The 14,957-nt window shown below is 41.5% G+C and overlaps 1 protein-coding gene across 1 annotated transcript in view; it reads right to left on the bottom strand.

Annotated features, from left to right (window-relative positions):
• Window positions 1–737: 737 nt before the first annotated feature.
• The window catches only part of ALG14 (ALG14 UDP-N-acetylglucosaminyltransferase subunit), a 91,411-nt gene continuing 77,191 nt past the window's right edge, over window positions 738–14,957 (bottom strand). The window contains exon 4 of the mRNA XM_001491203.7: window positions 738–2,590. Coding sequence (XP_001491253.1) covers window positions 2,360–2,590 — 231 coding nt within the window. The 3' untranslated portion in view covers window positions 738–2,359. The remainder of the gene's footprint in view (window positions 2,591–14,957) is intronic.

The following is a 14,957-nucleotide window of genomic DNA, read 5'->3' as shown; positions in this document are numbered from 1 at the left end:
GATATAACACACACAGACTCTTTCTCTGATGTTCCAGGCTAACCACTGGCTAAATTAAGGCTCTACAAAACATCTGGGACATGTGTTTCTGGAAAAAATCATGGCATCTTTTCGACAACTCTCCACAGCCTAAGCAGTGTCAGCTCTGGCCCGACAGGAGCCCCTGCAGCAGGATTACCTGCGGGGGCCCAGGAGGCCGCCCCGGTGCACAGACAGGCATTAATGCAATTGAGCGCAGTCCAACTTCACTCATCAACTATTTACTTAGTGCCGCTTAGGAACAAAGTACAGAGGAGACAAAAATTCAAAGATGAATAAAATGCACGTGCTACTGTCCCTAAAAAATCACTTTCTCTCTGGAAAAGTCGAGCCTTATTTCATCTCAGCTCCTGAGATGATCTTGCAGCCCTTTACGTCAGTGGAAACACAGCCAGAACCTGAGATCTGAGATCTAAGGTCAAAATACGATGAACTACCGCATGGCTGCCCCATGGCCGCCCCATGGCCGCTGGCTCCAGACGTCAAAGTGCTTTTACTGTTCTGAGAGTCTTCTGCTGTGCATTTCTCCAGCCAAAAACCTAGGAAAATGTCCTGACAACAGATGTCCCTTCTTTACTTTATTCAGAGAAGGAGAGGCTCTAAAAGAACAAGAAAGGCTGAATCAGCCTCAGCTTCTTAATTTCACACCGCCTCGGGTAATCATGCCTCTTTTCACTAAAAGACAATCTCTTCACCAGTTTCTTACCATTTCTTTATTAGATTTAAATCAAACTTACAAAAAAGATTTAAGAGGAAAACATTAAAAACTCAACTACTACAAGAGGTCTTCTCCTTGTCTGTTGCCTTGTTAAGGGAGCAGAGCTTACAGGGAGGGGACTGAATTCCCATTAACCGAGGAGTCCCCTGGGCCAGGCCCCACACTGGGTGAGCTACTTCCGTTGCAGCTGACATGGCATCATTCAGAGCACAGCTTCTCAAGCAGGACCAGGTAAATAATTTGTGGGGTTCAGTGCAAAATAAAACGTGGGTCCCTTGTTCAAAATATATTAAGAAATTCAAGAGGGTGACAGCAGAGTATTAAACCAATGCAGGGGCCTCCTAAGTGTGGATCCCCATGTGACTGCACAGGCCACATGCCCATGAAACTGGCTTTGCTCTCAAGACAGGCTGCCTGGGCTTGAATCCTGGCTTTGCCACTTACTAGTCATGGGATCTTGGACAAGTCATCTGTAAAATGGGGTTAATAACAGTGCCTACCTCACTGTGCTATCATCAGAATTAAATGAATTAATATTTGAAAAGGGCTTAGAAGAATACCTGGCATACAGCAAGCACTATATAAATGTTTATTAAACAGATACCTGACTGAGCCTAAACATCTCAAAATGCCAGAGATGACTACAGCCATGATGTTGTGAATTTACTAAAACATTTTTTTGATGTTTGGAGAGTTTGGATTTCTGATAAACAGAATTATGGTTTTATTACTCTGACAGGAGTCACCTTTTAATTTATTTTAACAATTAAACAAGACATTTTTAAAAAGATATTCTGGATTGAGGGCAACAACTCACAAAGCAAAACCAAAGAACAAAAAAAGACACTGGTTTAGGCTCAAGGTTCTAGAAGCCTGTGGAGTACAAATTGTTGTGAAGCCAGTTTAACACAACTGCTTCCTTGACACTGAGAGAACCGGTTCACTAGGGACTTCGCTGCTTCCATACAGGAAATAGAGCCTATTGTATCTGAACAAAAACGAAGAAATTCCTTTCTTTTTCTTTTCTTTTTATAATGCAGAATACTGTAAAAAAAAAAAAAAAAAAGCTGCAGAACAGGAAATGTTACTAATCATAGAAATTCTAGATTTAGTTCTAGAAAAAAATATTAGTAAAACAAGTCAGAAGATAACTTGCAGATAGTGATAGATTTTACTTTTTCTTTTTTTTTTGCTGATGAAGATTCGCCCTGAGCTAACACCCATGCCAATCTTCCTCTATTTTTTAGTATGTGGACAACCAGCACAGCATGGACGCTAACAGAGCAGTGTAGATCTGTGCCTGGGAATCGAACCTGGGCCACTGAAACAGTGTGTGCTGAACTTAACCACTAGGCCACCAAAGCTGGCCCAGATATTTTTATATAGAAAAGAAATTTGGTGCACAGAGGCCTAATGGTGTATTAATGTTTGTTTTCTAAGAGTGCCCTCATTTTCTTCACTGGGTTATTTACACATTTTTCACTCCTGACCACCACTAATTCTCAGAACTTTCAGAAGCCTTCACAATAAACATGTAGTTTTCTTTCCCTGAAACATAAATATTGTTGACTGCAAAATTCTAAAGCAGTAAGTTGTCATTTGTCAAACAATTCGCCCGAGGTACACAGATTTGGGATATTTCTCCTTAAGAGTCGGCCACTGAACAATGAAGTAATCGGAGAGGTGAAACAGGATCTTTCCCGACAGGGATAAATCTTCTACTCGGCAGATGCTTTCAACGTAGACAATGATCACTTTCTTTATTCCTAGTATCCCAAGGAGAAGGGCAGATATACAGATAGGAACACATGTTCCCGGTCCGTTACACAACACCTTAAAAAAAAAAAAGTTGAAGGTCAAATCAAAGTACAGAATACTAATCTAAATGAGGCATTTTAAATTAAAAGCAGTCAAACTGTAGAAGGGTTTTTGTTATTATTCTAAGTCTTGAAATATTCCTTGCCAAGATCTCATATGGAGCAAACCTGTGCACTGTGCAGCCAGGCGGGGCTGCGCTGTTGGCTCTCCTGCTCACCAAGTGTGTGACTTGGGGGAAATCACTTAACTTCTCTGTGCCTGTGTGGCTGGCCCTGTGCTGCGGGAGGTGTCCAGCACAGTGCCTGGTGGTCAGCACCCACTGGATGGGTGCGTGTTGCCTTTCCCTGAATGCTTTGTGGATCTCGAATGTCATACAAATATATAGAAAACAGATAAAATCAGCTGTGATTCATTGTTTTCTCACGTACCAACTTGTTCTTGTTGGTTTTTAAAAATAATCTTTGTAATAGTTGGAGCACCAACATGTAAGATACAGGAGAAAATGTCTTTAAATGACTAATTTAGAATATTTCTGTGGCATGTAGAATCCTTTTAGGAGTTCAATTCAACAAATGGGATATTTGAGCGAAGGCTACTAAATGAACGAGATTTTCCCTCAAGTGAATTTAACCCATGCTTGTAATCTGGAGAGTTTTAACGCTTTGGAATTCTGCTAATTTTCATAGAAAACCACTGGTTAAAAACAGTTTAGTTGGTTGGGGTGGAAGAATTGGGAAGATGTTGTTTAAGGGTACAAACTTAAGGGTACAAAAAGTAGATACGTTCTGGAGATCCAATAGTCAACAATACTGTATCATAAACTTTAAAGTTGCTAAGAGACTAGATATTCACTGTTCTCAAAACAAGAAAGAAATAATTATGTGATATGATAAACGTGTTAGTTAACACTACTGCAGTAATCATGTTGCAATATACAAACATGTTGCACGCCTCAAACTCACACAATGTCATATGTCAATTACATCTCAATAAAAAGTCCCCACAAAGAACAATTTAGCTGGTAAACTCAACAACAGAAATAAAAATTCAACTCAGAGCAACTGCAAACAATTTTTATAAGTCTCCTAAGAAAATGAGAGGAAACTCATTTCACAGAACTGTTGGTAAGATTAACTTATTATTATTTTCAGAGGGAAAAAGTGTTTTACACAGCATCTTAATCATATGCTCATGTTGATGGAATTAGTAAAGCCTAACAAAGCATTTTTACTCCCCAAATCATAAAACAAGATTTGTGGTTGTCTACAAATGCCTATTGGGCATTATCTACAATGTCACATGATCTTTCCAGCACAAGGTCCACAAAACTTATTAGACATCAGAGAATCTCAGAGTTGAAAGGGTCCCCAGATACACTGTTTAATCATCCGGGCATTTCAGGGACTCTCGACAGACAGACAGACATCCTGTCAGGGCTGTAAGGGTTTGATCAAAGTCATCTGATCTCGGCTCCACCCTTCCTGGAGGCGTGACCACCTGGAACACCATGCACAGAGCTTTGGGAAGACAGAGGGCAGCCTGTTTCAGGTGGGAAGCAATCTTTCTTATGTCTTTCTTAAAGCTCCTATCTACAGTTTAAACCCCATCTGTCTTTCATGGAGAGCTTTTGTTCAGACTTCTTCTTGAGTTACCAGCTACTAAGCTGCTCTCCAGACCAGTCTTCTCTAATCCCCATTGAGTTGCCCCTATAACCTTTCTTCATAGACCCTCAAGGCAGGGTAATAGAAAGAAAATGGGACTGAGAGTCAGGGGGACAGGGTTAAACAAGATGCAAACTAGCTCTGTGACCCTGGACAGCAACAGTAATGATGATCACCACCCCAGCCCTCACCACCACCATTTATTAACAACTCACTGTGGCCAGATATTGTCCTAAACATTTCACATGTATTATTTTAATTAATTCTCCCAGTAATCATGTGAGGCAAGTTTCATTATCCCTTTCTGCAGAATCGGAAACTGAGGCACAGAGAGATTGGGTGAGTTGCTTGGTCCCATGTTTCGGAGGTGGAGGAGTTCTATTGCTTCAGGTCACTTCTTCCTAGGTGACTCAGTCACCGTATGTAGGAAACAGGGAGCCTGGACTCAATGACTTTCCCAGTCAGCTCCAGGATTCTGTAATTCTATGACTCTAATTTGCCTCTAGTTTTGTCTTAAGCCTAAATTACAAGATTGTTCTGAATCCTTTCAGGGTTTAGAATTCTAAAAATCCTATTAATGTGAGGTTTCTCAACAGTGGCATTATTGACATCTTGGACTGGATGATTTTTCATTGTGGGGGCCTGTCCTGTGCATTGTAGGATGTTTAACAGCATCCCTGGCGTCTACCCACAAGATTCCAGTAGTCAAGACAATCAAGAATGTCTTCAGGCACTGCCAAATGTCTACAGTTGAGAGCCACTGTATTAATGTATTCCCTAATCCTTGGGTTATTTGTGTTGCTTTTCTCAATCTTTTTTTCCATAGTACAAAACAAAAGAAAACCTACAGCTAAAAAACAATATAAAGATTGCTGGTTGGATCTTGAATTCACAAAAATATTTTCACATTTGTTGTTTTTTTAAAAAAACGTACATGTCCACCCGTGTTCACTTCAATATCTGCTTGGCCTTCTACACACAAGCTGTGAATACACTGATAGAGATGTCTGTATCCAGGAGGAGAAATGACTGAGCGTGGCTGGGAGATGCGTTAACAACCTGCCGTAGACCAGAGGCAGAGACTGTTAAGGTCAAAGTGGAAATTAAAGGTATTTTGTTTGCTTATCTCTGTTGTACCCCTACATTTTGAGGTACCTTACTACAAAGTCCCAGCAACAATAAACCACAAAACCATAAACAAAAGTATTAAAAGAAAAAAAGCAAACTAATCTCAAGGAAAACTTAGGCTAAGGAAAGCTACTTTTAATTAAGCACAGGTTTTAACTCTGCATTTTATGACAGCCTAGGCAAAAAATTTAAAAATTGTGGATTATGGCATTTTCATTATTTAGTGAAGCATACCAGAGAAATTTATTCCAAGCACTGAACAAAAAATAATTTACTTTACAGCCTGGGTAAAGAAAATGTTAAACAATGTAATGGTTGGCGCTGTCTTTTTAATTTTATAAAAAACACAGAAATACTCTTCATGTTTCTATTTCTTAAAATATAAATTCTCAACAAATGCGGGGCCATAGCTCTTACTGTCTCTCTTCTTCACTGCCAGCATATCTCATTTTATTGTGCTTTGCTTTATTGTGCTTCACAGATACTGGATTTTTTACAAATTGAAGGTTTGTACCAACCCACTTCAAGCAGACTATTGGCGCCATTTTTCCAACAGCATGTGCTTACTGCGTGTCTCTGAGTCACATTTTGGTAATTCTTCCAATATTTCAAACTTTTCCACTATTATTATATTTGTTACTTTGATGTTACTATTGTAATTGTTTTGGGGCACCATGAACTCTTCCCATATAAGATGGTGAGCTTAATTGATAAATGTTGTATGTGTTCTGATTGCTCCACCGACCAGCCATGCCCCCATTTTTCCCTCTCTCCTAAGGCCCCCTCATTCCCTGAGATACAATAATACTGAATTAGGCCAATTAATAACCCTACAATGGTCTCTCAATGCTCAAACGAAAGGAAGAGTTGCATGTCTCTCACTTTAAATCAAAAGCTAGAGATGATTAAGCTTAGTGAGGAAGGCATATTGAAAGCCGCAAGAGGACAAAAGCTAGGCCTCTTGCACCAAACAGTTAGCCAAGCTGTGAATGCAAAGGAAAAGTTCTTGAAGGAAATTAAAAGTGCTACTCAAGTGAACATATGAATGATAAGAAAGCGAAACAGCCTTATTGTTGATATGGAGAAAGTTTTAGTGGTCTGGATAGAAGATCAAACCAGCCACAACATTCCCTTAAGCCAAAGTCTAATCTAGGGAAGGCCCAAACTTTCTTCAATTCTCTAAGGCTGAGACAGGTGAAGAGGCTGTGGGAGCAAATCTGAAGCCAGCAGAGGTTGGTTCATGTGGTTTAAGCAAAGAAGCTGTCTCCAGAACACAAAAGTGCAAGGTGAAGCAGCAAGCGCTGATGCAGAAGCTACAGCAGGTTATCCAGAAGATCTAGTTAAGATAATTAACGAAGGGGGCTACACTAAACAACAAATTTGCAATGTAGATGAAACAGCCTTATATTGGAAGATGATGCCATCGAGGACCTTCATAGCTAGAGAGGAGAAGTCAATGCCTGGTTTCAATGCTTCAAAGGATAGGCTGACTCTCTTGTTAGGGGCTAATGCAGTTGGTGACTTTAAGTTGAAGTCAGCACTCATTCCTTATTCTGAAAATCCTAGAGCCATTAAAAATATGCTAAATCTACTCTGTCTGTGCTCTATAAATGGAACAACAAAGCTTGGACAATAGCACACCTGTTTACAACATAGTTTACTGAATATCTTAAGCCCACTGTTGAGATGTACTTCTCAGAAAAAAGGATTCTTTTCAAAATATTTCGTCACCCAAGAGCTCTGATGGAGATGTACAATGAGATAAATGTTTTCATGTCTGCTAACACAACATTCATTCTGTAGCACATGGATCAAGGAGTAATTCTGACTTTCAAGTCTTATTATTTAAGAAATACATTTTGTAATGCTGTACCTGCCATACATAGTGATACTTCTGATGGATCTGGGCAAAGTAAATTGGAAATTCTCTGAAAAGAATTCACCATTCTAGATGCCATTAAGAACATTCGGGATTCATGGGTAGAAGTCAAAATATCAACATTAACAGGAGTTTGGAAGAAGTTGATTCCAACCTTTATGGATGACTTTGAAAGGCTGAAGACTTCAGTGGAGGAAGTAACGCAGATGTGGTGGAAACAGCAAGAGAACTAGAATTATAAGTGGAGCCTGAAGATGTGACTGCACTGCCGCAATCTCCTAACAGAACCTCAACTTGGGGAACTGCTTCTAAATGGATGAGCAAAGAAAGTGGTTTCTTGAGATGGAAACTACTCCTGGTGAAGATGCTGTGAAGACTGTTCCAATGACAACAAAGGATTTAGAATATGACAAACTGAGTTGATAAAGCAGCAGCAGGGTTTGAGAGGATTGACTCCAATTTTGAAAGAAGTTCTACTGTGGGCAAAATGCTATCACACAGCACTGCATGCTACAGAGAAATCGTTTGTGAAAGGAAGCGTCTATCCACGTGGCAAACTTCATTGTTGTCTTATTTTAAGAAATTGCCGCAGCCATCTCAACCTTCGGCCACCACCACCCTGCTCAGTCAGCAGCTATCAACACTGAGGCAAGACCTGCCACCAGCAAAAAGATTAAGACTCGCTGAAGGCTCAGATGATGGTTAGCAGTTTTTAGCAAGAAAGTATCTTTAAATTAAGGTATGTACATTGTTTTTTTTAGACATAATGCTATTGCACACTTAACAGACTACAGTATAGTGTAAACATAACTTTTATATGCATTGGGAAACCAAAAAATTCATGTGACTCACTTTATTGAGACATTTGCTCTATTGTGGTGGTCTGGAAAGGAACCTGTAATATCTCTGATGTATGTCTAGGCGTACTTAGTAAGCTCCTTATGGGCAGGGTCAACTTCTAGGAAAATCTATACTCTGCACTCGGAACAAAATAGGCACTCACGAAATTTTGCTAAGAGGATGAAGGAAGGAAGGGAAGCAGTGAGGGGGTAAGGGAGGAGGGAATCCTTCTTTGTCCATCATATATGGAGTCAAACACTCCCTTTGCCAGACTCACCCTTGTTTCAAACTCTATCATACATACTTATGATAAACATAATGGCTGTGACTGACAGCTTTTTAATTTTTTTATTTTTCACTATCCCACATCCATTTGCCTTTTCCTCAGGAGAACCATTATACCCCTCGTTCTCAACTTAAGTGCTTGAGTAGAGTTGACTCCACACCCAACTATCAGGAGAGGACAAATGACTCCATTCTGACCAGTCAGAGCATCAAATTCCCTTGGCAAAAGTCACTTGTTCCGGGAAAAGCAAATAATCCAGTGAGGAAACATGAGCCATGGTAGTACATCTGTTGGGGCTGCTGAGAGAGCGGTGCCTTTTCTGCTGCACTGGAACCTAGGAGAGTGTGCGCCTGGCACTGTTAACATCTATCACCTCACCACGTCGAGAGCTTAAGAATGAAGCCATCACAAAGCAGAACAGAGCAGAGCTGAGAGATGAAGACAGGCCAGGTCCCAAAGGTAGCATTTAAGATCCATGAATCCAGCTGTGCCTGAAGGAAACCAGACCTACCCCTAGACTTGCCAGGTATGTGAGGGAATACATTCCACTTTTGCTAAGCTAGTTTGAATCAGGACTTCTGTCACTACCAATTAAAAGTATCCTAACTGACAAAGTATTTTATTTTGTCTAACTCCCTGACTAGCCTCTGATCATCTGCAGTGCCAACTGGTAGGTGTGTAATACGTGCCTACTGGATGAATTAACAAATTAATAGGTAAACTTCTCTGAGAGCAGAAAATCCAAAAGATGTTCTAAAGATAATATAAGCTATGGGTCTAGTAAACAGAAAGAGGTCAAGGATAATATAAATATGAAGTCATGAGGGTAGATGACCCAGATCAAGGATCAAGAATAGTTAAAAGAGGGTTATTGTTCTGTAGATTTAGGTCACTACAAGTCAAGTCCTGTTGGCTGAAACACAACACTGGCATGTATGAAAAGACATATTGAACTTGGGTAGTCTGAACTCACCCCCTAGCCTAGTGGGAACCCCATACACAGAATATGGGCTAAGATGTCTGCGGTCTGGGCTGGTTTGAAGGTCAGAAACCAGGACGTTGAGGGTGACCCAAGAGAGAGCATGTGAAAGTGAGAGTGAAAGCTAGATGGAGAGTCCACTTAGGGCTGCGATCCAAAGAGATCAGACAGAGAAGCAGAGTCCCACTCCGAGGCACTGGCCTGAAAACTAGACTTTCAGACAACGCCTTGCTAGTGGAGGTAGAGGCTGGAGAGAGCTCACGAACTGCAGCAACACGGCTGCAGGCAAGGTCCACCGAGCTTCCAGGGCCACGGGTGAAGCTGGAGAACCGGAGCCTGCCGTCAGAGCTCAGCTGGCTCAGGCAGGCAGTCTCTGTGGAGGTCACAGGTTCTGTCAGAATCAACACTTCATGGTTTACAGGCTATTGGCTCCACTATGTAGACAGGTACACGGGAAGATGAGGAAGGGCGCAAACACCGAGGTGGAGGAACAGTCAGGAGGCACGGGAAGAAGAGCTTGATTGAAAGGCTTAATAGGAAGCAAATCAGGTAAGGTGGTTAGGAATGCACCTTCTTATTTAGAGAAATAAGAAAACCCCAAGGTCACCTGCCAACTTATGCCCAAAAGTGTGTCAAGATGATGAAATAATAATGTTTCCTACAGCCAGCAAAGCTGCAAAAGACAGTGACAGAGAAGAGATCTTCAGATTTGGCAAAGACTAATGGAAACCTCAGAGACGGCTATTTCAGTACATCTTTGGGCTAAAATACAGGGCAGGGGAGAGTGAGCATGTGGGAGGGGAGCTCAGGTAGGAGCTGGGTGAGCTAAGCAGGGCTGGGGAGAAGGTTTACAGAACGGAACGAATGATCTGTGAACACAAAGATCAGTGGGAACGAACTGGTACTGAGGGAGGACCTGACTACATAGAAAAGGGTGAGTTCCTTCAACACCAGGAGAAAAGAGTAAGAATTCAGAGTATTTAGTTTGAGCTTGGTTTGGAAAAAACTACTGTCTGACAATATGACAAAGAATAAAAAGGGTGGTACAGAAAGTTCGCCCTCAATGGATTTTCTTTTAAATAGTAGTAACTTCTTAACTCAATGTGAAAACTACAGAAAAGTATAAAAAGGAAAGTAATTCTTCCAATCTCATCAATCTGTTAACATTTTGGTGTATTCTACTCCAACGTTATGTCTTTAGATGCACATTTATATTTTACTATAAAATATGTTCATATATGCACACACATAACTGTGAGAGCTTATATATATAAATATTGTTAAGTTCTTTTCAGTTATATTTTTGTGTGTTGTAAAAAGCTTTTAAAAATCCATGATTTTTAAAGACTAAATATATTTAATCCTATGGATAACTTATAATTCATCTAACTATTCCCTTATTGTTGGAAATTTAGGGTCCTTTTTTTCTCTCACTATTCTAAATCATTCTAAATCAGCCGCTATGAACATCTTCGTATATAAATCTGTGACCCCTAAGGTTTTAATTTCGCATTGAACTATGTTCCAGAGTTCTTGCTGAGTGAGAGGTTAGAAGAAACAGCTTCAAGGACTTAAGGAAGTTGGGGAGAGTTTAGTAAAACAACTGTCATGAATCAGGGATGGGCCATGTGGTCTTTTGTTTTGTTTTCTTGTGCCTGTTTGGAATCTGTTTGAGTGATTTCCCACTGTATAAGTTGTGGCAGCAGGCAGAGCCCATCTCTCACAGCACAAGTGAGGTATTCCTTTCCAGGCCCCCTTTGCAGCCGGTGGATGGGCCAGTGACATGGCCAGATGTTTCTGCTTAGATCTGGCCAGGAGCTGGTGGTGCAGAGAAGCAAGGCTGGAGGAGAATCTGTTTTGGTGGCAAAGGTGCCATTGGCAGAGTCTAGTGTCCAGTACCAGTGCTGCCAGCTGCAGCGTTCACTGTCTAGCAGTGGTGGCAGCAGTGTCCCCCCCAAACCAGCTCTGTGGCCATGGAATCTGCTGCTCAGCTCCCACCTCATGCCTCTGTGTTTTTGAATCCTATTTCAGTAGCTTTCCAGGTAAATCTGAGAGCTCTCAATATAGCCTTTCACTAAATCCTTTTTCTGTTTCAATCAGCCAGAGTATATTTCTTTGGTTTGTTACCAAGAACCCTGATTGGAAGAAGACAGACTTTGAGAGCAGCAAATGCAGTTAGAGAAGGAATGGATCATGTCAGAACAGTCATAGGATTTCCTCAGGCAGAGCTAAGAGCACTGGACTGTGAGCACAGGAAGCAGACAGAGTGCAACACGGATGAGGACTATGCAGCAAGAAGAGCCCAGGTGAGTGCTCCAGCCTATGGAAAGGACACACAAAAGGCCTCATCCGAGAGAGGAGGAGTAGCAAGCGCAGTGGGATGAAAGCTTCAGAAAACTGGATAGAGAAGCATCTGAGAGTAATTAGCAGGGTCAGGAAGAAAATGCAGTTGGAGGGCAGGTGGTCTGTAACACATAGAGGCTATACTCAGAGGACCAGAAGGCTGGGGGGAAGCCTGAGGAAAGGCAGTGCTGAACGTCAGCGATCAGCCGAGGTGGACAGCAGGAAGGAAAAGGATGCGTAGCAGATGGGATGACGTATTTGCTTGGCTCAGATTATAATACACTGTATTTCTTTTTTTTGATGCATATTTAATCATTTGAGAAGTAACAGTTAAACAGAAACATCTAGATATCAAGACCAACACGAAATAGGCAAACAAATCCTAAATATCAGAATCACCAACTACTTAGGAACCTCAAGGTCTCTTACAATTCTACTGCAAACACACACGGAGTTTTCAGAGTTGTCTTCATTGTCTATATAGCATTTTGAGGTCTACTTTTCCAGCTATTTCACTACTTCCAGTCCATGGTTCTACAGAGGCATTAGTTGCCTCACTGAACGAACTTGCCACAGTCCATCTAGCTACTTCCCTACTTCTCTTTACCCAGGCACAGCTTTCATTTTCTCTTAAACCATATCAAAAAGGTAAGCAAGTTATTTTTATCTAGGCTAATGCACTCATGTTGTAAGCACAATGAGTTTATTGCTGGCTGCTCAAATATCAGTTACTTGCATTTTGCTTGGTGCTACTTCAAAAAAACTGTTCCCAGTGTAATCAAATAAAGAACAGTAAACTTTGTCCTGTAGGATCTTGTCCAATTGATAAGTTCCCTCTACTGATACCACGACACAGACCACTCCAGTTCAGTCAGAGTATTCTTGCTCATGCTGCCTTCACATAATCCATGAAGAGGCTGAACAACATGGTGCTTACGGGCCAGGGCTTTGCAATCACACAGACCTGAGTTGGATGCTTAACAGCAATGTGACCAGGGACAAACTGCTTACCCATTCCATGTCTCAGTTCCCTCAATTATGGATTCATTCATTCAAGAAATATTTATTGGGGCCGGCTCCGTGGCCGAGTGGTTAAGTTCGCGTGCTCCGCTGCGGCGGCCCAGGGTTCGGATCCTGGGCGGGGACATAGCACCGCTCATCAGGCCATGTTGAGGCATCGTCCCACATCCCACAACTAGAAGGACCTGCAACTAAGATATACAACTGTGTACAGGGGGGGTTTGGGGAGATAAAGCAGAAAAAAAAAACATTGGCAACAGTTGTTAGCCCAGGTGCCAGTCTTAAAAAAAAAAAGAAAAAGAAATATTTATTGAGCAAAGACAATATGCCAGGTACTGTTCTGGGGATTAGAAATGTATTAGTGAACAAAATTCTCTGCCCTCACAAAGTTTATATTCCAGTGGGTAGACAGAAACTAACAGATACACATTTAAATATATACTATAAAGCTGGATAAGGGAACAGGGAGATACAGAGGTCAAGGGAGATACAGAGGTCAAAGCAGATCTGGGAGGAGGTGACTTGTGACCAATATCTGATGAAGCGGCATGGCATTCTGGGTAAATCAGCCATCAACTAACACAAGAAGCAGGAAAAACAAGATGTAGAGTTTGTGGACTGACTATAAGTTACTGAGGGCCATTGTAAGGGTTTGGGGGGCTGGGGAGGGGTGGGATCTTGAGACAGATTATAATTTAACAGAGCTGTTACAGCCAGGTGAAACTCCTTCTCAGGGGTTTGAACTTCTCATGGTGAGTAATGCAAAGAAAAACAGATAGGACAAAATGAGAATGGTCCTGACGGTCCTTCCAGGAGGTGGATAATTAGTTCTAATGTATTCTCCTCCTTGGGAGTCTGTAGGGGTAAGGTACAGAATGTTAGGAGTAGGGAGTGGTAATCCAACCAGAAATAAACATGGGGAAAACAGTATCTACTTCATAGTGTTGCTGTGGAGATTAAATAAGATACTACACGTAAAGCATTTAACATAGTCCTTGGCCCATGGTAAAAACTCAATAAACATCAGTTATTATTATAATTCATCCAAAAGTAAAGTAGTATCCTTGTGGCATTTTTCAAACTTGAAGAGCACTGTGTGGCACAAGGCTTGTTCTTCACTCTGTCTCAGACATGGCACTGACCTGGCATGATCTATTCTACCCTTCAGAAAATACATCGGAAGAAGAACCAACCACCCATTTTGGTTTCTTTATCATCCAGTCACATTTCGCCCTGCCTGATCCACTCCAAGCAACACTTATGGAAAAAAGGGACAGAAGGAGCCTGATTACCAGAGCAGTATGGTCTGGGTTTCCAGAGGGTAGATGACTGAAGGATTCTTGAGCTTCCCTGCTCTGGATCTGCAGGGCCTCTGTAGTGTACTTCTCAGCCTGTGGCCAAATAGCCTCAAAAGTCGATGGCCGTAACACGATAAACAAGCCTGATGACATGATGAATAAGCCCCACCTTGTTCATTTCAAAACGAGTTGGCTACTTGCCCTTGTATGGGAAATTAGAGTTCCCAAACTTCTTGTGACCATCCTGATTTGTTGGATTTGGGCTGAGCTATAGGGATGGTAGCTAAATAGGTGGCAGAGACACACAGACATGAGGCTCTGATAGCCCTTCTACAACTCACGGCCACCCAACTGTAGTTTCAGTGTCTGTTAGGAAGATCCTACAGACCTAAAGCTCCACACAGCTTGGGCATTCCATGCTTGTTGATGGCACTCCTCCAAGTGGAAGTGCAGAGTAAGAAAGAGCTGAGAGGGGTCAGTGCCCACACTGTGTTGGTGTTTAATTTCCCTGCCCTGATGTTCCATCATAAAAAATAAATACACAGATAAAATTAAAACAATTTGTTTTTTTGTCTAAATGGTTAAGTCACGCCTGCTTTGCATCATCATTAATGATCATTGTCAGGCAAACCAAATATTGTTTTCCTAACCTTTCTGGCTGCTTCTACTTTCAGTTGAGGAAATTGAATCTTTTACTTTTCCTGTTCTCTGGACCAAATGGTCAAGGTGACGATTTCCTGCCTTCTTGGTCTTTTTTTGTTTTCATTGTATTTTCAGCCCTCTGAAATGTTTTCACAGAGGTCTCTGAATCCTAGTAATTCAGTATTTTTTCCTTTTGTTTTCCCCACACTCTATACCAAGTGGCCCTCCAGGAAGCACAGATTTCTGGAGACAGATGTAGCCTCAGGGAGTTACTTGGTTCAATCCTCTCCCCCTAGCCTGAGGAGG

This window comes from Equus caballus, chromosome 5, assembly GCF_041296265.1.
Source record: "Equus caballus isolate H_3958 breed thoroughbred chromosome 5, TB-T2T, whole genome shotgun sequence".
In the NCBI taxonomy this organism is placed as follows: domain Eukaryota; kingdom Metazoa; phylum Chordata; class Mammalia; order Perissodactyla; family Equidae; genus Equus; species Equus caballus.
This window is presented reverse-complemented; position numbering and strand designations above follow the sequence as displayed.